General features: G+C 50.0%; 1 protein-coding gene and 1 long non-coding RNA gene across 2 annotated transcripts; both read right to left on the reverse strand.

Annotated features, from left to right (window-relative positions):
• Window positions 1-2,257: 2,257 nt before the first annotated feature.
• On the reverse strand, window positions 2,258-2,801 carry LOC147367352 (uncharacterized). Its single transcript, XR_015170041.1, has 2 exons — window positions 2,714-2,801; window positions 2,258-2,592 (listed from the first exon to the last, which is right to left on the reverse strand). It is a non-coding gene; the product is annotated as an uncharacterized LOC147367352 (long non-coding RNA).
• Window positions 2,802-9,175: 6,374 nt separating this feature from the next.
• LOC147367353 (liprin-alpha-1-like) lies at window positions 9,176-26,916 on the reverse strand. Its single transcript, XM_086416434.1, has 9 exons — window positions 26,669-26,916; window positions 24,608-24,754; window positions 23,083-23,217; window positions 21,809-21,892; window positions 19,872-20,095; window positions 17,824-18,055; window positions 13,447-13,598; window positions 12,424-12,599; window positions 9,176-11,137 (listed from the first exon to the last, which is right to left on the reverse strand). The coding sequence occupies exons 1-9, from the start codon at window positions 26,792-26,794 to the stop codon at window positions 11,076-11,078; spliced, it is 1,338 nt and encodes a 445-aa protein (XP_086272560.1). The 5' UTR covers window positions 26,795-26,916; the 3' UTR covers window positions 9,176-11,075.
• Between the last annotated feature and the right edge of the window lie 43 nt (window positions 26,917-26,959).

A 26,959-nucleotide genomic window follows, 5' to 3' on the forward strand; every position in this document is an offset into this window, starting at 1 on the left:
TCATGTCCATTGAGTCTGTGATGCAACCTGACCATCTCATCCTCTGTCTCCCACTTCACTGGATAGAACTGAACATCTTCCTGCTAAAAACTCTTTAAAAGCAAAACGGACAGCTTTGAAACAGAGTTAGAAACATCTATTTCAAGCCAAGGGCCAAACATCACACTGAATAGTGATGTGTTACAAGTGGTCTCATTAAAGTCAGGGACAAGTCAAGGATGTTGTGATCACCTCTGCTAATTATCAATGCTCTGAAAGTTCTAGAATGTGCTATCAGACAAGAAAAGTCAATAATAATGTAGTTGCTGAAAGAGGGAAATAAAATAGCCACTGATTGAAGATGATATGATGGCCTACCTGAAAAACTCAAAAGTATCAGCTGAAATATGGTGATAATAGAACAGCTCTGTCAGGGAGTCAGATGCTAACAACTCTCCAGAGTTATTGTTGGCAAAAGAATCAGTGTACCTGCTGGAAACTGCAGCGGAGAAAGGATGCAGTCCAAAAAAGGAAGGTGCTGGGAGAAATAGAAATACCCTATGATTAAACTTAAGAGGAATAAAATACCAATATGCACAAAAACGTAAAGTTCTCCTGAGGAATGAAGGATGGGAGGAAGGGATCGGGGGAGGGAGGAAGGAAGTTTGTAAAGATGGATGGATGGATAAATGAACAGATGGATGGATGGATGGATGGATAAATGAACAGATGATTGGACGGATTAATGAGTGGATGGGTAGATGGATGGATGGGTGGTTGGATAGATGCATGGACAGATGGGTGGTTGGATAGATGGATGGATTGATAGACAGATGGAGGATGGATGGATGAGTGGATGTAAGGATTAGTGAGTAGACAGATGGATGGACAGATGACTGGCTGACTGGATGGACAGATGGATGGATGGATGGGTGGATGGATGGATGGATAAATTACTGAGTGGATGGATGGACGGATGAATTACTGAGTGGATGGATGGATGAATTACTGAGTGGATGCATGGATGGATTAGTGAGTGGATGGATGGATGAACAGATGGCTGGCTGGCTGGCTGGCTGGAAGTGTGGATGAACGGAGGATGGAATGAATAAAGCAGATGTTTACACTTCAATTCTAGAAACATATTCTACACAATTGAGTAGGAGCTGGGCAATGATTGTTTTCTCCAAAACAGTGACAAGTGTTTGGAAAACGGCCTAAATGCTCATCAGTGAGGGGTGAGGTACAATCTGTGGACATCCCACAAGGAACAGCCCTCACCCTCCTTCCTGCCACCTTCCCCATCCCCAGGAGCTCATCAGGGGTTCTGCCCATGCCCCACCCTGAACCCCATCCTCACGGGGGGTGCTGCTTGAGTTCACCATCTGTTAAACTCAACTCATAAGAAGCTCCCTTTACTGAGATACTTTAATAAAACCTCCGGGGAGCCCTCAGCACCTTCATTTCTAAAAAGGTGGCTCTGGTGAACCCTCTGGGGCACAGAGAGCAGAGCAGGTACGCTGGGAACAAGCGCATCAGTGCAGGGTGAGTTGACCACCCTCACGCTCACACTTAGAAACAAGGAAGACAAACGGACGAGAAAGCCTTCACGCTTTTTGTGTAAAATAACTGTGAGCCTGAGTCAGGCTCCACCTGCTCCTCAGGGCAGGTACATCTGGGAGGTCACGTCTCCTCACCAGAGTTCCTCTCCAGAGTGGACACACCGAGCATGGGGACTGAGCTGTGTCCTGAGTCTGCACTCGAGAAATGAGGAGCTGGCCGGCCCTGAGCTCCTGGCAACAATCCACGTTTCCACCAGATTCGTTTTAATTTTTCCAACTAGGAGGACCCTCTTACAGGACTTTCAAGGACTTCCCACGTGGAGGAAACTTGGATGAGCACAATACGACTTGGTGTGACCTGGCAGATGTACAGACTCTTAAAACCCTGAAAGCCCAGGGTCTACAGCTCCCAAAAAGGAATCTGCCGAATAGGACAGGCCTGACAAGTCAAATGAGGGAAAAACAATGCAGCCTGGGGGCTAAGCCTTTTCTCTTTCACTTTCTTGACATTTATATTTACATTTCTTTTAATACATTTTCAAAAACTTCCTTTCTTTTTACACTTTTCACATTTTCAAAAGTCCCTTTTTTATGTTTTCAAAAACTCCCATTTCTCTATTACACTGCCACTGCAGCCCAGCTGTTACAAAAATAATCTGTCTGAAGTATTCAATCATCTATCTTTTAACAGCACAACTGCCGCAAATGAAAAGCTGTCATGGTTTTGAATGCTAGAACTTTATTTAAGCTGGAACAGTGGACATCTGTATAGAAAACCCCGCAAGCGACACAAACGGGGCGGGGAGGGGGGTGGCGAACTCTCCCTAGGGAAGGAGGGAGGTGCACCGTTCTGGACCTGGACGTGGGAGGGGCGGAGGGGCCGGTCAGGGACATGATCTCCTGGATCGCCAGGCGCAGCTTCAGCAGGTGCGGCGGGTTGCTGATGCCGATCTCACGCTGGATCTCCGTGTTACAGGGCAGACATGATGACACCGCTCTTCACGTTGGCTCGGCAAGCAGCCACCTACCAGGCCGGCATCCCGACCCAGACCTGGGTACGGGAGACAAGAGGCAGGAGGTTATGCGTGGCTGTGGAGGGACTGACACACCCGGCCCAGGAAGGGGGTGCGGGTGCGGGTGCGGGTGGGGGGGGGGGGGGTGCGCATACACACCTCCAGCCAGACCACAACAGTTGGCCCGTCCCACTGTGCAAAGGCACGCCTTGTCTCCCGGCTTCCTCCAGCAACTCATGCCTACAAGTAAGGAAACATTCAAAATTCAAGAATCACTACTACACACGGGTATAAAACAAGTTAACCTAAGTATTTATTCTCTTTATAAATTTGCAAAAGTGAAATAGTATGCATCTCATCATTTTCCTTTAATCTTCTAAACCATCTACTTAATGAGAGTTCAGACATATTACAAAGAACACCTGAGTCATGAAATGCTGAATGAGTCCCCACAATTCCTTATAGAATCACCTCCTTCCCTATGAAAGAGTTATTGCCAACCTTAAAGGATTCAGAAGTCGGCACATCCAAGGGAGGAGGGTAGTCAAGGAAAAACATCCACTCTTCCCTTTCTAAAGAGTGAGGACAGATACATAGAAGAGGAAACCACACTGGGGTCTAAGCAGAGGAACCTGTCCCTGAGAGAGCTTCAGGGATGCACAGCATTTCACAACAGACACACAAAGAGCAGCGCAGACTTTCAACACAGAACACTCTAACACAGCAAGCAAGGAGAGGGCTGGATGGGGGCTGTTTCTATCCTGCACAGCTGTTCAGCTAATTAGCTATGTGCTAAATTAAGATACTGGTCATTCTTTTTTGACTAGGCCGCTGTGTGGCTTGCGGGACCCTAGTTCTCCAACCAGGGATCAAACCCCAGGCCCCATGCAGTGGAAGTGCAGAGTCCTAGCTATTGCACTGCTAGGGAATTCCCTAAAGATACACAGTGGCTTTTCAATACACTCAAATGGTGTTAGACTTTACTTAAGATTGTGAAGTCTATGTATGGTTAAAGTTCGAAATGTTTCACATCAAATTTCAAGTAACTGTTCCTTTAAGTCAACCTTAGGTTTCCTAGAATAGTAAATATTCTATTTTCTAGGAATAATTATACCAGAAAACACAACAGGTATCTTAATAGCTCAAGAAGTGAAAGTGAAAGTGAATTCACTCAGTCGTGCCCAACTTTTTGCAACCCCATGGACTGTAGCCTAGCAGGCTCCTCCACCCATGGAATTTTCCAGGCAAGAGTACTAGAATGGGTTAGTTACCATTTCCTTCTCCAGGGGATCTTGGATCTCCCAGGGATCAAACCCAGGTTTGCCACATTGGTAAAGGCAGATGCTTTACCATCTGAGCTACCAGGGAAGCCCCTTAATAGCTCAGGGAGAGTTTTTAAAAAAGGCAAACTTTTTAAATTCCCATATCCCAGGGGAACAAGGCATGTATCACGTGCCTGGAGTTCTCGTCCCAACCACAACCACCATCCAGAAGCAAATGGAAGACTCGCTTGGCTTCTGCTGGGGTTTATTTCCTTCCTCGGCTATAAGATATTGCATCACTCTGCTGTCACTGGCTCACTCTCATCTGAAACCTAGCTTTACAGAGACAGCTTCAGAGACGAGCCTGGGGGGCTGCCTGCTCTGTGGAACGCTGTGATGACCCTGCTCGGGCTGCCCCGCGGGGCTACTTAGCTCAGACCTCCTCTTCCCCTTCGAGGGTCAAATTCGAGACCCCAAATACAATTCGTTAAAACACTTGCTTAGCAGTAAACTGACGTGGCATGCTTCCTTGCCTTAAAATTAGAGTCACAGGAGAAAGGCATTCGGAAATACGGTGAATTCTATGGGGAACAGACATGCCCGAGAGAGGGCCACACCATCTGTGGATGACAACGGGCACTTTAAAGCAGGACATGAGCACCACGGTCAAGCTGTCTTTCCTAACAAGATGGCTGTGTGAGCTTCTTCCCATCAAATGCTACACACGTGGCACCACCCAGACAACAGGTGTGGCCTTGTTTTCCGAGACTGACCGTCCGCACAGCCCAGCACCTCCTACGAGGGTTCGCTGGGCTCCCCTTCACCAACACCACGTCCCACTCCTGCAGCGCTGTTCAGCTCAGAGCCTGGAGCTGGGGACGAGCCCCATGGGGAGGCTTCAGGACACACACAGCTCAGCACACCTGCTGACTCGGCTTCCCCTGCGAGCTGGCGCGTGACAGTATCCACCAAGGGGAAGAGGAAAGACAGCATTTAGAGCAGGAGGTATGTGATGCCTGAGGGGAGTCCCCGCACACCCAGGACACTGCAATGACCAACAGGGATGCGGACGGTCCCGCGGCCTCGGCCTCCCCTCCTCACGGAGTGCGTCCAGCACCTGGTGACCCCGCAGTACTCTCCCTGGGAGTTTCCACGCAACGTGAAAATCTGAGATTCACCAACCCTCAAAAATGCTCTGAAAGTGGATGCACTGGTGCTGGTGCCAGCTGGCAAAGTCGATCAGGTCCCGAGAACGTGCACGGCGGGGCTAAGAAAGAAACTAAAGCAAGAGACTACAACAAAGATGGGGTCGAGAGGTTCAGACACGTCTCCACGAAGGGACGCAGTCTGACACCAACTTTATTCAGCATCTTATATTTATACGAAAAGCGTGAGAAAGACAAGACAGTTGACATTTTTTCTTGGTTGTCCAATACATCTTACAAAAAGTCACAAGAAATCTTGAGAGCATGGGAATGGCACCCTGTTATTATTTCTTACACCAGATAACATTTCCCTGTGCTGAGAAGTTTGCACCGAACTCCAGGTGTCTGCAGTAAATAAGCGCCTAATCTCTGGGGTGGCGGGACAGAGAGCTATGTTTGCAAGCAAACCCTCAAGGACTGAGGCAGCTCCCAGAGCTGTGTCCTTCGGACAAAGGACCCCGTTCTCACGGGCAGCTCCCCGCACATTGGATGCGTAAATTTAGCAATTAAAAGAATATCTTTGAGACAAATTGGGGCTTAATAGAAAGAAAATATTTTTGAGAAACAAACTGATTCTCACATCTATAATGCCACAAATGTTAAACTATATTCAAGTGATTTTTTTCTGGAATACTAAAACATTTTTTCACGTTTTATAGATAAGGCATTTTCCCTGTATTCAATGTTGTCTCTGGATGACTGACAGAACTAAGATTACCCTCTGTGGTCAGAAAATCTTCGTACTTTGAATTGTTCTCTATGAAGCCACCAGAACATCCTAGAGTTTGGCACGCATAGCAACAGAGCAAAGAACAACCCACTTGTGCATGCACACACACACACACAGAGTTAGACATCCACCTTAACACCAGATCCAGAGAAACCTGCCTACCAGAAAACACACACATGCACACACACCCCCCTAGACACAGGCACCGAATCCACTGGGATTCCTTTAAAATTATCCTTCCATCACTTTCAAGACAAGAGGCACAGGGCTCCTGAAACTGACGACGAGGCGCACAAGCTCCTTACTTGCGGGCGTCCCTCAGGTCCTCGTGGCTGGCCGTGCACAGCACCCCATCTGCAGCCGGTCCAGCTGAAGGGACCGCAGAGAGGTGGGGGTCGAGGTTTCACATTTGATGGTGGTCTTGTCATCTCGTACCTCTTCCTGTAAAGCTGGCAGCTGAGGGAATGAGGTAAGTGTAAAACTGGGTAACAATAGACTGTGTCGAATATGTGAATCTGGAGCTCTGTGAATCTGGAGGTCTGTGTTTGCACACTTCCTCCTGCGCTCATGGGACCATGCAGCGTGGCGGGAACACAGAGGCTGGATTCTGCTACAGTCAGGACTTACTCCTGCTGAGCTTCAGGGTGAGTACAGGCCGGCCTGGTCCCGCAGGGGCATGGACGCCACACCCTAGGAGTGGAGGGTCAGCGGGTCTCCGGAGGTCGGCCCGGGAGAGCCCTCAGCAGCAGAGAACATGACCTTAGCACCTGGCTGCCGCCGGAGTAGTCAGAGCACGGCCCGAGTCTCCCTCGCGTCCCTGCACACGGGTGTCCCTCCCACAGCGGCAGTGCTGCTGGCCACGCCCTGTGTGCACGTTCTCAGAGGGAACAGGGCCCAGAGCATCAGGGTTCACGAGGCTGCCCTGCCCTGGGCCTCTCCGTCCGGAGGCCAGTGTTTAACACTGAAGTGCACCGGCATCTGGGGGTCGGCTGCCGCTGAGGGGCCACCTTCCCTTGCAGGTGCTGCTCTGGGTGGTCCTCTGGTGGGTCCGGCCCGGGAGCCCAGCCCTGCTCAAGCCGCTCTGAGAGCAGGAGGCTGTCTGCTCTGTCCTGTTCACGGCTCAGCTGGAAAGCTGGATTGGGTTTTAAGGTTTTTTACCAGCAGCTTTTAGCTATATGTCAGAATAAAGTCAGCCACAGAGTTCTATCCTTGATCTGCTTGGTCCTTCGTGTTTCTCTGAATTCTCAAAGCAGCTGAAGCCCAGAGTGGGGTTGGGGTGTGTCTGAAGGGGCAGGGGCTCGGGCACCAGCTGCTGTCCCAGGACTGACTCGTCTGTTTGTTTCCAGTTTACCTGCACTAATTCTGCAGGTGATTATACAGCATCCAGAATACGACAAAGACTACATTTTGAACTCAATGCAATCTTTAATCTGTTAATACTTGTTATATGGACCCTAAGATATTTTATTACTGAGTTTTTAATTAGTGAAAAATTCATGAATACCATAGAGAAAATATTTTAAAATTTAATGTTTCTTTTATTTATGTAAACTTATGACTTCATTTATATACTTACTTTTTCTTGTATATCTGGGCTATGAATCTCCTTTCAGATCAGTTCATGTTCTGATACCTGATTTTAGTCTTTCAAATGTATGTACTGTAATGCTTGTCTGTATAAATCCTATGAACAAATATAGGGCTTTTGTAAATGATGCATTTATTGTAATTATTCTTGTTTAATTTTTAAATGTTAAACCATGAGAGAAGGGGTTTTACTGCGATTGTAAAATCATCATGACACGGTGTGCATTATCCTTCCAGAATGTAACCAAGCTGTCCAACAATCACTCTGAAATGAGCAAACTTAATTTCAACCAATTGTTGTATTTTAACGACTGACCTAAACTGTACTTTTTTTCTAGGAAGAAATGCTTTTTGTCTGCAGTGTGAAGCGATTTAAAAGTACTGGGTGTTAAATGTGAGCTTCTAATGAAATTTGGGCTGAAAGGATGACTAGAAAACAACTATGAAAATCTCTCCGGTAACCTAGTCTCTGTGGCCCTGGATCCCTCGCCTCCGGTGAGACTCTTCGAGGATCAACCGCGGTGCCCTGCACCCGCTGTGGAGCCATTGAGCTGAACACTGAGGGCACCACATCCGGGACAGACAGACAGCATAGTGCAGCTCTGACAAAGGCCTTATTTTTCTTATGTAAATCGTCTTTTTACATCTGTTTGTAAACATGTTTAAAGAATGGACCTAGGCGTACATTTTTAGATTTTGATGACATAGCCATTTTGAATAGTATAAGTAGCAAATGTAACTTTTACTTTTTCAGCAGCACATTAAAAAAGCTAGTAAGAGATGCGTTCAGATCATGGTGCCTTATGCAGCTGATATCTCGGTAGTCTCTCTACATGTGGGTTCTGCCTTTAATTTCCTTGTACAATTCATTGTTACCATTCTGTTTTTCTATTAATCTTTTGTGATCTTCCTGAATATGTGACAAAGTATGTACAGTCTACTTTTGAACTATTTTTATCACAGTATTATTTATTGCTTTCTTTCAATAAAGTCAGAGCTTCCCTGGTGGCTCAGAGGATAAAGCGTCTGCCTGCAATGCCGGAGACCTATGTTCGATCCCTGGGTTGGGAAGATCCCCTGGAGAAGGAAATGGCAACCCACTCCACCATTCTTGCCTGGAGAATCCCATGGACAGAGGAGCCTGGCGGGCTACAGTCCACGGGGTCGCAAAGAGTCGGACACGACTGAGCGACTTCACTGCACTCACTGCTTCAATAAAGTACTGGAGCAAAATTTCCCACTGCCAGTAAAGAGTGACGAGGGTAAGCTGTACTCTCAATGAGAACAGACCAGAGCTGGTAATGGGAGCCCGTGTCATCACACGGACATTCTGTTAAGAGAAAACAGATGGATACAATGGAAAGGCTAGAAGGCAGAAGTATAGGTGTCCCCAAAGGACGACCGACTAGGTGTTCGTACCTTGGCTCCGGAGACAAGAGGCTTCATCACTTCAGCATCTGCGGGGACAAGGCCCCTCTGCTGCTGAGGCCTGGGCAGCGGGCCCAGGGTGGGAACAAAGTGCAGGTGTCAAGGCTCACCGTGGATCCCAGGGCGGGGTGGCCGAGGGCAACCCTGATGCGGACCCGAATGATGCACTAGGGAGTGTGCGTGTGCATGCTTGTGTGTGGGAGCTTTTTATGTTATTTTAGTCAAGTCTTTATTATTCATATATCCATAGAGACAAGAATGTAGCAAAGGGAGGTGGGAAGGAGATTCAAGAGGGAGGGGACATTTGAACACCTATGGCTAATTCATGTTGATGTATGGCAGAAATCAAATCTATATTGCACAGAATTATGTTTCAGAAAAAAAGAACATAGCAAGGTGGTCAGAAAAGTATGAAAAAAAGATTTCTCATATTTATAATCACAACTCTGCGTACATCTGGGAGCAGGCTGCCCACCATCATCACACCTTCCCGCCAGCATCAGACGTTTACCCCAAGCATCAGGCCATAGTCCAGCATCAGACCCTCCCCAAGCATCAGGCCCTCCCCAGCATCAGGCCCTCCTCCAGCATCAGGCCCTAGTCCAGGATCAGGACCTCCCCCAGCATCAGGCCTCAGTCCAGCATCAGGTCCTCCCCCAGCATCAGGCCCATAGTCCAGCATCAGGCCCTCCTCCAGCATCAGGGCCTCCCCCAGCATCAGGCCCATAGTCCAGCATCAGGACCTCCTCCAGCATCAGGCCCTAGTCCAGCATCAGGCCCTCCCCCAGCATCAGGCCTCAGTCCAACATCAGGGCCTCCCCCAGAATCAGACCCTAGTCTAGCATCAGATGTTCCTGCCCCAGCATCAGGGCCCTCCTCCAGCATCAGGTCCTCCCCCAGCATCAGGCCCATAGTCCAGCATCAGGGCCTCCCCCAGCATCAGGCCTTAGTCCAGCACCAGACCTTCCCCAACCATCAGACCCTAGTCCACCATCAGGCCCTCCTCCAGCATCAGGCCCTAGTCCAGCATGAGGTCCTCCCCCAGCATCAGGTCCTCCTGCAGCATCAGGCCCTCCCCCAGCATCAGGTCCTCCTCCAGCATCAGGTCCTCCCCCAGCATCAGGCCCTCCCCCAGCATCAGGTCCTCCCCCAGCATCAGGCCCTCCCCCAGCATCAGGCCCTCCCCCAGCATCAGGCCCTCCCCCAGTATCAGGCCCTCGCCCAGCATCAGGTCCTCCTCCAGCATCAGGCCCTCCTCCAGCATCAGGCCCTCCTCCAGCATCAGGGCCTCCCCCAGCATCAGGCCCTCCCCCAGCATCAGGTCCTCCTCCAGCATCAGGTCCTCCCCCAGCATCAAGCCCTCCCCCAGCATCAGGCCCATAGTCCAGCATCAGGCCCTCCTCCAGCATCAGGCCCTCCCCCAGCATCAGGCCCTCCTCCAGCATCAGGCCCTCCTCCAGCATCAGGCCCTAGTCCAGCATCAGGCCCTCCTCCAGCATCAGGCGTGGCAGCCCCACTTGTCTGACACTCCTGAGCACACTTAGGCAGCCCCAGAGCAGCAGGACAATAGCTCTTGCAGGAGGTGCATCTTTAGCAATCACCTGCGGAGCAGCAGTAGCAGCTGGGGTCTGTTTCAGGCCAAGGAGAGGCAAAGGAGAGGCACTTGTGCCGAGGCAGCGGTGGGTGTGGGCACGTATCAAAGCTCTGCTTCCTCCCCGAGGGGGCTTTGCTCTCCAGCTCTCTCACGTGGTCACTCGAGGGCCCCAGGGCTGTGTCCTTCCAGATTCACGGTCTCCTTAATATCTCAAGCCCAAGTCCTGAGTTGCATCCCAGTCCGGTGTGGCAGAGGGCTGGGAACACACAAGCTCAAGGGCTGAAAGGATCCCAGGGGAACAGTCGGGCCCCAGTGGGTGGCAGAGCAGGGGATGAGGGTGGCCGCCCACAGAGGGCCCCGCAGCAGCACTGGAAAGAGAGCAGGGGTGCCTTAGCTCACTTGGGGACGTTGCCCGGCCTCAGCGCCCAGATGTTACTGCCAGCAGCTCTGGGGATGCAGAAAGCCCGGCGAGTGACACCACTCCACTCGGGCCGTGTGAGTGGGCACTGCCTACCATGGCCTCAGTTTTCATTCCGGTTCCAACTGTCCCTCCAAGGGCTCCTCTTCCGAATGGCACATTTTCTTGATGTGGGTGAACGCGTCCCTGCTTGTTTCTGTCAGCACTGTTGTCGGTCATCGTGTGTTTTCCTCTTTACAATCTGTGCTTGCTGCTCTTCCAGTTTAACTTAGGAGCAGCCCTTACTTTCTGCATTTCCTAGTTGTCAGCGTTCACTGGGGCTTTCCAGGTGGTTCTAGCGGTAAAGATCCTGCCTGCCACTGCAAGAGATAACGAGAGATGTGGGTTCGATCCCCCTGGAGGAGGGCATGGCAACCCACTCCAGTCTTCTTGCCTGGAGAATCCCATGGACAGAGGAGCTAGTGGGCTACAGTCCCTGGGGTCACAGAGAGTCAGACACGACTGAAGCAGTTCAGCACACACTCAGGTTTTAGTTCAGTCGCTCAGTTGTGTCCGACTCTTTGCCACTCCGCGGACTGCAGCACTCCAGGCTTTCCTGTAATTCACTATCTCCTGGAGTTTGCTCAAACTCATGTCCATCGAATCAGCGATGCCATAGAACCATCTCATTCTTGTTGCATCCACCAGAGAGGTGGCTGGGGCTCGGCGAAGTGCATGGTCCCACTGCATGGGTGTGAACCTGCCCTCACCACTCCCTAACCGCATGACCATCACTGTCTCCTCCTCTGTAAATCGGGAGGTGGCAGCACCTGTTTGGTAAGGGGCACACACAGCATCTGGTATATAATCAATGCACCATCCATCTCAGCGTTATATTTAGTAATAATAAGGATAGCATTTAATAATCTGCTCCTTTTTCTCTCTTCTCACTTAACTGTACTCCAGACCACATCTGTTTTACTTACCCTTATAAATCCCACACCCAGCACAAACAAGACACTCAACAAATCTCTGGCTGAAGAGGCAGGAACATATCCTGTCCTTAAGGAGATGAAGCCGAGTGAGATGGGGGCCTGATGATAACACTGTGTGATGAGGAGACGCCAGGAGGACCTTCGTGGCTGTGGGATGGAGTAGGGGGCATGGGCAGAATCCGTGATGAGCTCCTGGGGATGGGGAAAGTGGCAGGAAGGAGAGGTGCTGTTCCTTGTGGGGTGTCCACAGATTTTACCTCACCCTTCACTGATGAGCACTTAGGCCATTTCCAAACACTTGTCACTGTTCTGGAGGAAACAATCATTGCCCAGCTCCTACTCATTCGTAGAGTATGTTTCTAGCACTGCAGTATAAACATCTGCAATATTCGTTCCATGCTCTGTTCATCCACCCATCTGGCCAGCCATCTGTTCATCCATCCATCCACTCACTAATCCATCCATCCTTTAACTCTTAATTCCTCCATCCATCCACACATCCGTTCATCAACTGATCCGATCATCTTGGACCCTAAAGAAAACAGATGCCTCCTCTGCTCCTCCCAGGAGGACACCCAGCGTGAGTGACAGGGGCCTCATGGGGACAGCGGGAGAGACACAGAAGGGACATGCATGCAGACCCTCCTCCCTCTGAACGGTGAAGCACCCACCTGGTCCTAGCACCTCCTTGCCGGGGTGTCCAGGCCGGCCCTTCTCCTTCTTGCCAAACAAACGGCCGATGGAGGACTTGATGCCCTTCTTCTTTGGGGCTTTCTGAGGTGAGTCCTGGCTGCTGCTGCTGCTGCTGCTGGGCTTGCCCCCGGGGCCGTCCTGAGAGCCTGTCGAGCTTTGGGGAGAGAAAACAACCTTTAACCGGCACCCTTGTGCAAACACACACCCCTCCACAAGACCTACTGATAGAACTGGCCACCCAGCAACACCCGCGCCTCAACCTCGCAGCAGACAGTGGAGTCTCCTTCACCAACCACACTCCACACGAGCAATGCAGGCTTCCGGCCACAAACAATGGCCCCGGGAAGCTGAGATTCTCTGCCTGGAGCTCTCCCCTGAGGAGGGCTTCACTCCAGACGAGCTGGTGCAGAGGGCTCTCCAACCCTCTCTCAGGGTCGCTGCTCGGCAGGTGACGACCCTCCCAGAGAAGGCGAGCTCCCCTGCTCTGGGCAGTTCCCCCCGCTTCCCACAGGGTGACCGTCCCCGGCCGTGGCAGGAGAGTGACGGTCACCGTGCAGGGCTGCTGGTCAGGTGACCACATGTGCCCTCCATCGAGTGCTGCCTGGCTCACAACGGGAGCTCAGCAGGTGGGGGTCTGAATGAGGACAGGGTCAGTCACAGGAGGTGACAGACAGTCTCCTGAGAGGAGACCCCTGAGAAAAAGGGAGGGACCCTCAAGAGCAAATCCAAGAGGCACGGAGCCGTAACCATCAGGAATGCACCCAGGCCGGGCACAGCTCTAGCAAGAGCAGGAAGAAATCTCCCACAGGAGTCCATACGTAGAGACGGATGTTTTCTAAAATCACTGAGCTCACTGAGCTCTTCTACCCCAGCACCTGAAGTTCACCACTAAACACAGGCACCGAATCCAGTGGGATTCCTTTACAATCATCCCTGCAACTCTTTGAAGACAAGAGGCGCAGGGCTCCTGAGACTGACGACGAGGCGCGCAGGCCCCTTACTTGCGGGCGTCCCTGATGTCCTCGTAGCTGGCTCTGTGCGGTGACCCCCTGTCCAGCCGGTCTAGCCGAAGGAACCGCAGCAAGGCGGGGGTCGAGGCTTCACATTTGATGGCGGTCTTGTCATCTTCTACCTCTTCCGGTAAAGGTGGCAGCTGAGGGAGTGAGGTAAGTGTGAAATTGGCTAACGATAGACTGTGTCGAAAAAGGCAATCACACAGGCTTTACATTATAACCAGAAACTTACTGGAAAACATAGTAGCGATGCTATCCGCCAAGTACAAAAAAATGTGTTGTTCTAGCTTAATGCCATCTTAAAGGACTGTCTTGTTCAAGAGAAGCGGGGCCGTGGGGCAGCGAGAACACCCTACTGAGTGCACAGATCCTGGCCTGGAGCCTCCCTGCAGCCAGGCTCCACTCTCCCTTGAATCCAGCGACCAGATGGCCCTGCCAGGCAGGACAGCGGAGCCACGCCAGCACTGTGAACCCTGCATGGCATGAACTGCCCTGATGAAAGGACTGTGTTCATCGCCAGATGCTGCTCAGGAGCACCACTAGCAACAGTAAGAAACCTCTCAGCAAAGGCGTCCAGACCTTTCTATTTGAAGGAGAAAAGGAAACAGCTTGTACCACCACCCAAGATCATGTTTAGTGATGATGCAGGTTACTGAACCCATGACAACAAGTGAAGTATAGAAAAGGTACCTAACCCCTGCATGCGAACACCATGTGTCTGGCTTGTCTTTCTCAGAAACATACAGACTGGGGGCTACACAATGAAGTGCTTACACGCAGTTTGAGTGTAATTTGCTCACTGTGGTTTACATAAAGTAAACTGCTGCTGCTAAGTCACTTCAGTCGTGTCCGACTCTGTGGGACCCCATAGACGGCAGCCCACCAGGCTCCCCCGTCCCTGGGATTCTCCAGGCAAGAACATTGGAGTGGGTTGCCATTTCCTTCTCCAATGCATGAAAGTGAAAAGTGAAAGTGAAGTCGCTCAGTCGTGTCCGGCTCGTAGCGAACCCATGGACTCGTCCTAGGTCTTCACTAAGAACTGATTTGTTTCAACCTAGAGGGGTGGGATGGGGAGGGAGACGGGAGGGAGGTTCAAAAGGGAAGGGATGTATGTGTACCTATGGATGGTTCATGTTGAGGTTTGACAGAAAAGAACAAAGTTCTGTAAAGCAATTATCCTTCAATTAAAAAATAAACTAATTAAAAAAAAATGATCTCGCCTGGACTCCCAGCTTTTCCGCTGGTCCTGGGTCTGAAGACAGGAAAGACAGTGGTGGCAACAGTGTGGGGAACAGATTAACCCCTTCGGGGTCCAGACAGGTCTCACTATACATTTGCTACTGGGTGTGCGAGCCTGGGCACGGTGTCCGGCCTCTCTAAGCCTTAGTGTCCATGTCTGCTGAATGGGGATAACAGCAGCCTGGACCTCACCTGGGTGTCTGTGGGATTAGATGACAGACTCGGAAAGCATTTGACACGGTGCCTGGCGCACAGAGTCTCCTGCACACTGCTACCCACCATCATTAAATTGGCTTCCTCCAAATCTAACATCTATGGCTCTGAGTCAGTCATTTGTTTTAAAAAAACTCTAAGCGGAGATTCCATGGTAGTCCAGACATTAGGACTTGGCACTTTCACTGCCGGGACACCGGTCTGATCCCTGGTTGGGGAACTAAGATCCCATAAGCTGTGCAGCATGGCCAAAAAAATAAGTAAAGAAAATTTTAAAAATAATAAATAATACTATGTCTACTATAAATAAGCATGAGATGATTAGAAGGCAAACAAGTGGGATAGAGGCAAACTGTTACAATCGTCCCAACGAATGACCTATTTCCAACAGAACCATCAACATATTTTAAGTGGTGGGTGAGTTTCATTACTTCCATTAAAATGTCAGTTCTTCACCAGTACATAACCACACAGTGTTCATTCACATAAAATGATAAGGACTCTCTAATACTTCACAGAGAAACAAAGGCATGCTAAATTACTAAATAGTTTACCTTTCAACAATGCTTCCTTAAATCACTAGGCTGATAGATGCATGCAAAGAAAGGAAGAGAAACCAGATGTATTGTGACTTTGAAGCTAAAACTTCAAGAATCGGCATAGACAAACACAGTATAGCCAAAACGATGGCAAACATAGAAGTGAGATGAAGATTTAGAGAACGTGTAACTAGAAACAGAACATTTTTTTTGACCACAGAAGTGAAATAAGCTATTCAAGATTTACTAGAGAAACACTATAAATTATTACTCAGGAAGATACAGTTCTATTACAACATCATGATTTATTAAAGCACAGCATTCTCTACAATAAAGGGCCTTAACAGTTGTCTATTCTCAGCCAAACGTCTCTATAAGTTAGTTTCTCTTAATAAAAAAGATGTTATACTTTTTTTTTTTTTAGATGTTATACTTTAAAATAGTGATTTAACTGATGAGGAAGTTACCATAATACCTATTTTAACACTGAACAAATCTAACCACCTATTGGATATTAATGTAAAATGCTTACCTAGAATTTGATGTAAAATTTCTCAAAATAAATTTATTAAAGTAGGTTCCCTGTGAAAATATGTAAGAATGGAAGCTAGCATAATAGCAGGTGCAGTCTTTACATTTTATTCACCATAGAAGATAGTTTTTTAAAGAGTCTAGTAGAAACATTAACTGTGCAAAAGCTGATGAGATTTATAGTCTTAAATACCAGCACCAAAATAGAAAGGATATTGTGTCAAAAGTCCATTAATTCTACACTTAAGGAGATCATTTCTATAGGTAAGGATAATCTCATTTATGAATTACACATGATATGTAGTTGAGGATCCATCTACATTATGCTTGTAAATGCATAGTGATAGGCTAATTCAAACTTACTGCTCTGGGGGGAAAACACCATTTAATGAGACATGAAGACAAAGCACAAACCCGACTAAGTGCACCCACAACACTGCTATGACCAGAGCAGGTGGGAGGACGGGGAAGGGGGGATGGATGGGTAAACTACAGCCTGGGGGGCAAGGGGACCAGTGGTGGGAAGCTGGGGTCTGGATTGACAACCACTAAGCAGACAACAGGATGAGCCAGCAAATCAAAACCAATGATGAAAGCAGACACACCATCAGAGAACTCCAACAACAGGACAAAATATACAGAACTGTTCTTTTACAAATACTCGGAAGGAAATCAAGCATGAAACCACAGAGAAATCGTCAAAGAATTTTAAATATCAACTAATTAGCCAAAGATGCAAATTAGAAAAACAGTGTCTTCAAAGACCACAAAATGGACTAGTTACCACTTCACATGTCGCTAAAATGATTCACAGTTAATTTAATTATATGCTGACTAACAATGCAGCTAACATGAAATGGGTGGTAACAACAAAAAAAGGGATAATACAAGTGCAGTGACAAAGCAGAGTGCTGTAAACATGATTTCATGGGGTAAACAGCAATGCACTCCCAAAACCTAAGCTAAACATGGAAGAAAGCTGGAACACGTGCTTTAGAACTGCACACTCTGTCACCAAAAGCCCTAGGTCGTCATCCTGTTTTCAGACTCGGAAGAGTGAAGAAGCCCGACCTCTTCCCTGGGGCCCTGGGGCACCGGGCTTTTAACCTGGTTTCACACGCAGAGCTGGCCTGAGCGCGCGGCCAGGCCCATCAGCAAGACCAGTGTAGATTCTTGGTTTGGTTCCCGCCGCATGCCCTGCGCCCTGCAGCCAGGCATCCCCAGTGGGAAATGTGCCACCCGGTTTCCACGTGCAGTGAGAGCTGCCTACGGTTACTCTCACGAAGCGGTCTGCTCCCTGAGAACAGCAACTTCCTGCAGCTGCTGTGTCCAGCACAGGCCAGGCCCAGCGTTACAGAGGCAGGCTCTGGCTGAGTTCATGATGACGTGCTAAGCCGGTGGTCCAAATATCAAGACTAATTTGTCGCTGTGCGATTATGGAATGGTGGTCCAAATATCAAGACTAATTTGTCGCTGTGCGATTATGGAATGATTTCGCTCAGTTGTGTCCGACTCTTTGCGACCCCATGGACAGTGGCCTACCAGGGTCCCCGGTCCATGGGATTTTCCAGGCAAGAATACTGGAGTGGGCTGCCATTTCCTTCTCCAGGGTATCTTCCCAACCCAGGGATCGAACCCGGGTCTCCTGCATTGCAGACAGATGTTTTACCGTCTGAGCCACTAGGGAAGCCCGATGAAAGACTAGGCAGTTTTAAAAATCTTAGACCTCTGAGCGTAGCAAATGTACCTGACTTTCTTCTGGGTAAAAAGAGAAAAAACAAACAAACAAAAGAAAAGTAGTGTGCTCGGGGAGGGACGCGGCAGGGAGGAGGCCGACACATACCAGAGTCATGATGCCCAGCTTGTCTACCTTCCGCGCCGGGCTGTGCCGCCTCCTTCGGGGCTTGGAGCGCCCTCTGCTGGGCGGGCAGGAGCCGGCATGCGAGGAGGTGGCATTCAGGTTGAGGGAGTTCAAGGATTTAAAACGACGAAGGTTGCTTGAGCTCCCCGTGCCCACCCTGTTCTCAATCCCCTCCGCCCGCTGCTCCGTGTTCTCCTTCTTTTCTTGGATCAACCTAAAATAGAAGAAAATCATCACCTGCCTTTGTCAGCAGAGGAATGTGTCTGGACAACAAATTTGGGCTTGCATTCTGTGTCACGATTAGCAAATTCCACGAACAGTTGCTCAATTAACATCTCAGCAAAAAGGTTCAACTTTCCCTCTTTGGAATATTCTCAAACTTAGAATAATTTATCATTGAGTCTTACAAAGTGGCCCCTGATCATTCACGTTTGATTTGACTTATTTACTCTACCATTCTGATGGGGTCTGGGTGGCGACTCTCTCCGTGTAAGGAGATACCTCAAGTTGACAACCTTTACCTTCCCTGCTCTCAGGGCAGAGATGCACGTCAGTGCCTCAAGTCTTTTCCATTGGGAATCAGGAACTCTGTATAACCAAAACAGCGATTCACGAGCAAGCTAGAGTTTCTAAACACGAGTCTCCAGACCAGATGAAGTGCTGAGGTGATCTTTTAATTTTTTTTTTAAGGTTGTATATGTACAAACGCATCACTTGGAGTTTTCCACCAGCTTTGTGTGAGTTTCTGGATTCATGTCAATGTGCTGCATTAACCTAGAATTCAGTTACTGCTCTTCTCCCCTAATGTGTCATGGATGATTTTATATACAGGTTAAATACATGATTATGCAAATAAAATGCTTTTCAAATTAAAATACAAGATCCTTACAGGTAGTAAACTCTCCAGTTTCACTTCTACTTATACATCTTGAAAGTTTTTCAGTGTTGACAAGTTGATGGACAGAATTTACCATTTACATCAAGTCAACTTGTTGCATAAGGAAAAATCACTTTTACCTGACAACTTGCTGTAAAAATAAAAATATTAATATATAACCATTCCAAATTTCCTATGGGGATGCAAAAGACAGTCTTTCTGAGCTTGTCTGTGCTCAAACACGGCCCATAAAGCAGTCTGTCTCGGCGTCAAAAGTGCAGGTAGCACATCTGTGTTTGCTGGTTGTGGCGTTCACCCCTGCCTTTTGCCCGAGCCCCCGCACTCGACTGGCAGGAACGGGCACCTCGGCCAGGGCTGACGGGACGAGAACAATCTGAGCAGCAGCTCTGCCAGGCCCTGTGCAGGGCCACCGGCCTGCGGCCACTCTGAACGTGGACTCGGGACAGGAGGCACAGGTGCGTGGGTGTGGCACCAGGCAGGCCTCGCGGCCCCCAGCCACCCGGCTGCACCCAGACCCAAGGCCCCCTGCTCACCATGAGGCGGGCCTTTGGGTTCTATCCTGTTTTGTAAACTGTTAGAACTGCCAAGACTGTGTCTAAAGAAAACATTTTATATATACTGATGAGATGAGAAAAACTCAAACACATGTCCTGAGAGTGACATACAGTAACATATCACTATCTTACAACAAGCCAATCTTCACACTGTATTAAGTTAAAAAGGAAATGCAGATCCGAGTGGGAATTTGCCAACCCCAGAACCCCAGCTTTTCTGTTCCAGGTGGCTTTTCACCAGAACGTGGGAGGCTCCGAGGGACACATGAGGACGAACGCTCAGTGCCAGAGGGTGCACGGGCCGCAGGGGACACCACCTCGGCACCTCACCCACCTTGGGGCCCAGAGCTGAGGGGGGGACACCCCACAAACGACCCTCCACAGAGTGCTGACACCACACGTTGGACAGAATGCCCTGGCTGACTGAGCTCTATAATCAAGGGCAATCTCAGAACGGAAACTTCTTGAAGCAGACCTGAAGTCAGTTTTCTTACTATGGAACACTCAGACTTCTCTAAGCAGAAGACAGCTCTTCAGAGAAACTGAGTTTCCGGGGAGTTGGGCTCAGGCACACCCACCGGATCTCTTCGTTGATCTTGTCCAGCTGCTCCTGAATCATCACGGCCAGAGTCTCGGCATCGGCCTGCCCGCTGGGCGACAGCAGAGCGGCCGAGCTGAAGAGGGTGACCCCGTCGCCTTCGCCGTCAGACGTGCCTTCGTCACTCTCGAACGCCTGGGCCACGTTGGCTAGCACGCTGGCTTGCCGCCCGTGCTCCCGGTCCTGATCCTTCAGGGGCTGCACCTGGGCACGAGAGGACCACGTCTCGTCAGCGACATTCTGGGCAGCTCAAGTCTGTCAGGAACTGAACACAATTTTACATGGAAGCCCTGACTTTGGACAAATGGGCCATGCTTATGAGACACTGCCATCTCTTAAGCGAGCAGAACTGAAGAAACGGGCAGGAGGAGAATCCAGTTCCTAGATGGCCCGGTGACACTCAGGTCTTAGTGTGGACGGAAGGCAATCCTATGAGGTTATTCACAAGGGTGGGCTCTTGGAGTCAGAGACAAAAACCGAACATTAAAAAAATACATCCATGCTTCCATCAGCCAGGCTGAAGGAAAATTAGAAAAAAATCCTTCAGCTCCACAGCCGCTGGGTCCCCCTCAGCGGTCATCACTGGTACTAGTTCACCGGGAAGTGCCGTCCTCGCGGGTTCCCAGCCCTCCGTTTCCCAGGCTGGTCTGAACACGCACAGACAGGAGTGAGCAGGGGCAGCCAGGGGACGGGAGGGCCAGCCCCTCTGCGGCTCTCCTCTCGGGGCACAGGCCCTCGGGCTGTTCTGGGGATGGCCCCTCACACCGCGAGGGCGGCTCTGTCATCTGAGACGCACGGGAGAGTGCCTACTGGGCCCCGTGCCGCCCTCCCGCTCTCACACCTCACACCCTTCTCTCCACAAGTCTCCCCCCACTGCCCCACTCTCACCCAGGTCCTGCCTTGATTTCCCAGACATGACTTCAAAGCAACTGAGGGGCAGCCTCGAGGTGCTGGCCTGCCAGCTCCCTATCCCCCGTGGCCAGTACCCTCGCCCTCTGTCTTTGTCACGACCCCTCCCCAGGGCTCGGCCACACCTTTTTGAGCCCACGGAAATAAAACCTGTCACAGCTTCCCCAATAAGGCATCGGCATTCCAATATTTTTAAAGCAAAACAAAACTTGACTTTGAATTGGCTTAGTCATAAACAGCATCCCAATCTCAACAGCCTCTGAGTAGCAGTTCTGAAAGTAAGGAAGTGCATCCCTGATTGGGAGAACTTGACCTCTCTGCCTCAGCAGGGAGGGAGCCTCACTGCAGGTCTCATGATGGGAGTCAGAACCACAGCCCCCTGGGAGCCTGAGTGTGAGGCTCTGCAGTCAGCCCCAAGAACACAGGTATGGTGGAGACAATACTGACACTTGAGGCTGGACCTGGGATCCCCACTCCATTTCCTGAATGGTCTGTATCACCGTGTGGCCAACCCTTCTGGGAAACCTCTCTCAGGACTCTCTGATGTGAGCTCCCACCATGGCCCATTCCTGACGGGACTTCTGTCACAACGGAACTACGGTTCTCCTCCTGCATAGGAGCAGCCATCCCACACACACACACCATGTCTGGACCAGCAGTCGGGCATGTGGGACTCCAGCGACACGTCTGAGGCAAACACCTCCACACCTGGGCACCAATGAGCCTCGGGCTGGCATCCTCGGGTTTGTCTGAGGGGCACTGGTAAGGTCCAACTGTATCCTGAGCAGCTCCCCAGCCTGGCTGTTCAGAGCAACAAGCAGCCTCTTTGAACGTGGGGGCCCCCTGGCCCCAGCCTACGGGCGACCACATCTGGCCCTGCTCCCGAGGTTGGGTGCCTGGATCAGCAGACAGGGCTACACACACACACTCGATGGCAGAGACGGGAGCGGCGGCCCCCGCCCAAGCCGCGTCTCTGGCCCAGACGCGGCTCCCCATCAGCACACGCACCCACAGCAGCTCCTTGTTCTTCTCCTCCAGTTGGGCCTGCATCTGGCGCAGCCTCTCCTTGATGTTACGGTGTCTCTCTTCCACCTGTCGGCCAAGAACAGCGTCAGCTCCTCTCGCAACGACCCTGTCCTGATGCAAGCGGGCTATGCTCTGTGCAGACCACTGGCCCCGGGTTCGTGGGGGGCACGCCCGCACGCCTGCTCAAGCAGCCAGCGCGGCTTCGCGTGTGACACGTGGGTGACGGAGGGTGCTGGTGACCGGCTCGTGAGAGGAGACGTGCTCGTCCCCGCCCCGGGCCCCACACCCGCCGCCGCTGCACCCCCTCCTCAGACTGCCTGTGCTGAGCCAGCGCGGGCAGGGCAGTGGCAAGCACGGGACTCACAAGAACACACGTTCTACCTTCCTAAGCTGGGAGATAAGTTCCAACAGTTTAGCCTCCTTAGTGACAGAGCTTCCGGAAGACCAAAGTTCAGACTACAAGGCCGACCCAGGACAGACAGCAGAGATGTCAGGGGAGAGAAGAAACCAACCCTTGAGAGGAAGATCACAGGCAGAAGGGTGCCCCCTGGCGGCTGTTAGTGACCCTGCTCTGGTTGGGTTTGCGAGCACCGGACACCACCGGCCTCCCGCGACTGGCCAGCCCCTCAGCCGCTCACTGAGCTCCCAGCAACGCTCCGGACAGCCGCGCCCGCACGGGCCCACCTCTCCATGCCCAGCCAGTACCCACCTACAGTGCGGGGCCACACCTTTCCCATCAGAGGGACGGGGTGGCTGGCTGGCTATGGGGACCATGCCCCCAGCAGCGCCACGTCTCCGGGACGCCTCTCAGCCGCGGGCTCCCGGGGACTGCAAGCTGGGAGTGGGGCCCCGGGTCTGCATCGTGCCCCGCTGTGACTTACTCAACAATGTATGAATAAAGACAAAACTGTGTTCATTACAGAGCTATTTTGGCCATCTCTTAAACGAGAATGGGATTTTTCTAGCTCTCTATCCTGCTAGGCTTTGAGTTGCGGACTGAACTCTGAGCAGCAGTGACTCGGAGCTGAAGTATCCTGGGGACACACAGAACACGGGACAAAACTGGAGGGAAATTAACGGAACGATGACACGGGAGCTGGGACTGTCTGACACTCAGGGCGCGCTCCCATCGCAGCCGGGCAGCACGCCCCCCGCGTCTGCGCTCCTTTGTGGACTGAGCAGCACGGGGAGGGGCACGGTGGGACAGCATGGAACAGGCCCTCCCCCGCCCGCCCCCCAGGGACCCAGAGCAGCACCTTGGAGAGCGCGGCCACCAGCTGAGCCAGCTCAGCCTCCACTTCAGGCAGCGTCTCCGCCCTCAGCAGCGTCTGCTGCAGCTTCTGCTCCTCCAGCTCCAGGTGCTCCTGCAATGGTCGGTTTTCATCCTCCTCCTACAAAGGGAGAGCAGAGCATCCAAACAGGCCAAGTGGTGTAGCCTCTGCTGTTTTTAGTAAGCTGAGACAAAACCTAAATGCACGTGTCTACTGGATTAGTTCTGTTTCGCGAGCTGCGTCACGGTAATTTTTCTCTCAGTGTTCCTGGGCTTGGTCTCAGTGGGCAGAACACCTCCTGCCAGAGTATTTGCTTTTCCTAAACGTCCCCAAAGAAGTCTTAAAAAAAAAAGTTCTTATATATTAAAGAAGATCAGTTATCTGTAGAAGCATATTCATTCTTATTGACAAGTTAAGGGAATAAGGGTTCAGTACTGACCCTTCTTAAAACATCACCAGAATCATCATTTGAAGGGAACCCTACCGACCGCAGATGGCCGCGGGCTTGTAAGCCAAAACATGGCTTTCATCTCCTCTGAACCAAAGATATGATCAGAGTGTGCCTGGTGAAATGCCAGTCAACTAATATTTGTAAATGCACGATTATTCTTTTAACAGATCTTCTTACTCTGAAAAACTTTCAATGTAGAACATTTAGACAGATTCTTTTTTGAAAAGGAAAAAAAATTAAATTATCTATGCGCTCGGGTTCCTGAGAGGTTAGCATTTGTTTCTAAGCAGCTTTCTTATGTTTTCTCTGTATGTATTACTCTATGTACATACATAAACAATATGATATGCTTTAAAACCCTCAGAAAACAAAAGCATATGGTACGTGGTATTTTCTGATCTGCCTTTTACAGCCATTATTTTGTATATCGTAATGTTCTTAATTAGCATTCCACATCATAAATTTCAATGGCTTTCTAGTATTCTATTTTTGTGGTGGGGCCAATGATACACTTTGTCACACACCAGATTGACTCACTTTGTTTTGGAGAAGCCAGATTTGGTTTTCCTGGGTAAGTCCTGATTATCTGAGATGACATGGGAATAGGAGCGAGTAAAGCTCACCCAACCATAGGAAGTACCAACCCTAATCAGACTGGAGCTCTAACCCTGCCTTTTGACCCCAGTTCCCAACAGGCAGCCAGCTGCCATGAAGTTCCCTGCTGCTCTCTGCTCTTTCAGAAAAAATGCTAACAAGCCAACAGATTCAAGTAAAACAAAAGTGTCAGGAGTGGAATTCCACAACATGGTTAAACCAAATCCCAAATCATTCAAACCTGTAAGTTGCAGTCACCCTCAATTTTTAAACATTGGATTTCCTTTCAGTACAGTTGATTTATCATGATGTACATCCACACTTTTGAACACAGTATTTTCGGGTCATAAGAACTTTACACTGGGACTTGATTTCCAACATGGGAGTCACATGAAAAGGTCTTTACCTTCCTTCTTCAGTATTCACTACTATAAAAGTCAGACACAGGTCAGTAAAGGCCATTACCTGTTGATGCAGAGAATCCTTATTTGTGATTTCCTTTTCAGGTTTATCATCAAGGTCATGCACAGAGGAGGCTTCGCGCTGTGCGGCGAGGTAGTGTTTCTCAAGTGTCGTGATTCTCTTCTCCACGTCCTCCTTCTGGGCCATGGCCTACACCGGGCATTACAGAGGAGAAAAGTAAGTCATTATCGTGGAATACTCCAGCACACTTAAGAGTAAAAATGCTGGACTAAATCCTAACTTTCAAATCAAACATAAAATTAGCATCCTCAAAATTAAACTCCTAGACATGGCAGTTTTCTTAGACGTGAGCAAAAACACGCCTACCTCAAATGTCACATTTGCCACGATGGCACCCATCTGTCTTAATGTCTGTCTGGCCACTCGATTTACCAAGCTTCTTTTCTACATAATAAACCCAAACAGCAAACAAAAAGTACACTAAACTACCCTGTCATTGCAAGAATTCCAGGAGGGAAGGGATCTGGCATGAAATGAGGACCTCTGTCTCCTACACAATACAGGCGGGCTTGACCCAGAACACAGAGGGACCTTCAACAGATCCAACAGGGAGCTCTGAGGCTCATTTCCTCGGGTAAAAGTTGGAAAAAATCTCATGCAATTTCCTCAAAATTAAAGTAAGAATATCAGTGAGTGGAAACAGAAGTCAAAGTGTAACACAACTGGAAGCAGCCTGCTCAAGCCTAGTTCTTCTAAAGCAGAGTTACACCACATGCCTGAAATGCTCACACCAGGACCAGAACTTGCTGCTGGTGCAACTCCCGCCTGCCAGCTCAAAATCCATTTCAGGTCCCTCCGTAGTCACTAAGTAACCAGTGTTGTCCTAACATTAAAAGTGAAAGGTCTTAAAAACGCTTTTTCCAGAATTCTCTACATATTAAACTCTGCCACCTAATCTCCTCCTATTGCCAGAGTAATGTGAACAGGTTATACAAATATGTGCAAATACTTCTGTTTTGAGTTCTCACACAGAATTACTCACACCAAGCTACTAAACAAGTACACCTGCTGGAACACATGTTGGAGGGGTTCTCTCTGAGACGGTCTCACGGTAGAGGGGTGGGGCAGGGTGGGCACTGTCTGCCTGTGTACAAAGGAAAGCTGAGGCTCACAGGAGGAGGCCTGAGCTCCCAGCACACTTCTGTTTTCACACTGACTGTTAGGTAGTTTCTCATAAATCATGACACCCGCAGACATGACCACCAGAAACATCATGATTCTACATGGTTACACAGCACGGGCCTGAGGATCTGAGGGTGAGCAAAGGCCACTCGTCTTGTCTGACCACCGGTGTCACTGTCACACATCCCTTCAAGGAGCAGAACCTCAGAAAACTAGAGAAGATGGCCAGGCAAGCTGCCTCAGCAGAGCCCACACAGCATGCTCCCATCTCTCCGAGAGAACGGGCTCCACAGACGTCACCAGACTCGCCTGAGTGAATCAGAAGGAAATTTCAGCATCATCAGGAATACATTCAACAGGCAGGTAGGGGGATGAACTGGGAGACTGGGGTTGACACATACACTACTGATACTGTGCATAAAGTCAACAGTGAGTAAGGGCCTACTGTACAGCACAGGGAGCTCTACTCAGTGCTCTGTGGTGAAGTTAATGGGTAGGAAATCTAAAAAAGACGGAGATATGTGTGTGTACATATATATATATATATGATTGATTCACTTTGCTGTACAGCAGAAATTGACACAGCAGTGTAAAGCAACTATACTCAAATCAATGAATGAACGGATGAATGAATTTTTAAAAAGGAACACACTAGGCCCCCTAGAACTTGTAGAAATGAGCAGTCCACACCCAGGGTGCAGCACAGCGCTAGGGCTGCCCTTATGTTGGTCCACTGCAATGGACCGTCTGGACCAGGCCTCTTCTACCCCGAGACCTCGACGCAGAAGCAGGGAGGCCACCAGCCGTGGTCTCGCCAGAGCTCTGCTCTTGCTCACGCAGCCATCCCAAGGCTGAGACCACCGGGAGAACAAGGGACCCACATTCCACCTCAGGACAACAAACACGTCCACCGTCACTCACTTCTCGGACGTCCCGCTGTAGTTTCACGTTTACTTCCTCGGACCTGAGGAGATCCTTCCTGGCCGTGTCCAAGTCCTCCTCCAGGTCTGTCACCTGCGCAGAGAGGGCTGCCAGGAGCTCCTTCATCTGGCTCTGATCTCGCAACTGGTTGTTTATGATTTCCTGGAGCTGGATCACCCGAGCCAGAGAGCCGTCGCGGGTTCTCTAAGGGGGAAAGGAAGCCTTAGACAGCCTTGTTTTGGGAGGGAGGGAACACAGCACTTCCGGGCAACCGGTGAGGTCAAAACTGCC

Source organism: Bos grunniens, chromosome 8, assembly GCF_055505025.1.
Source record: "Bos grunniens cultivar Pamir isolate PY7600 chromosome 8, Bosgru_T2T1.0, whole genome shotgun sequence".
Lineage (NCBI taxonomy): Eukaryota > Metazoa > Chordata > Mammalia > Artiodactyla > Bovidae > Bos > Bos grunniens.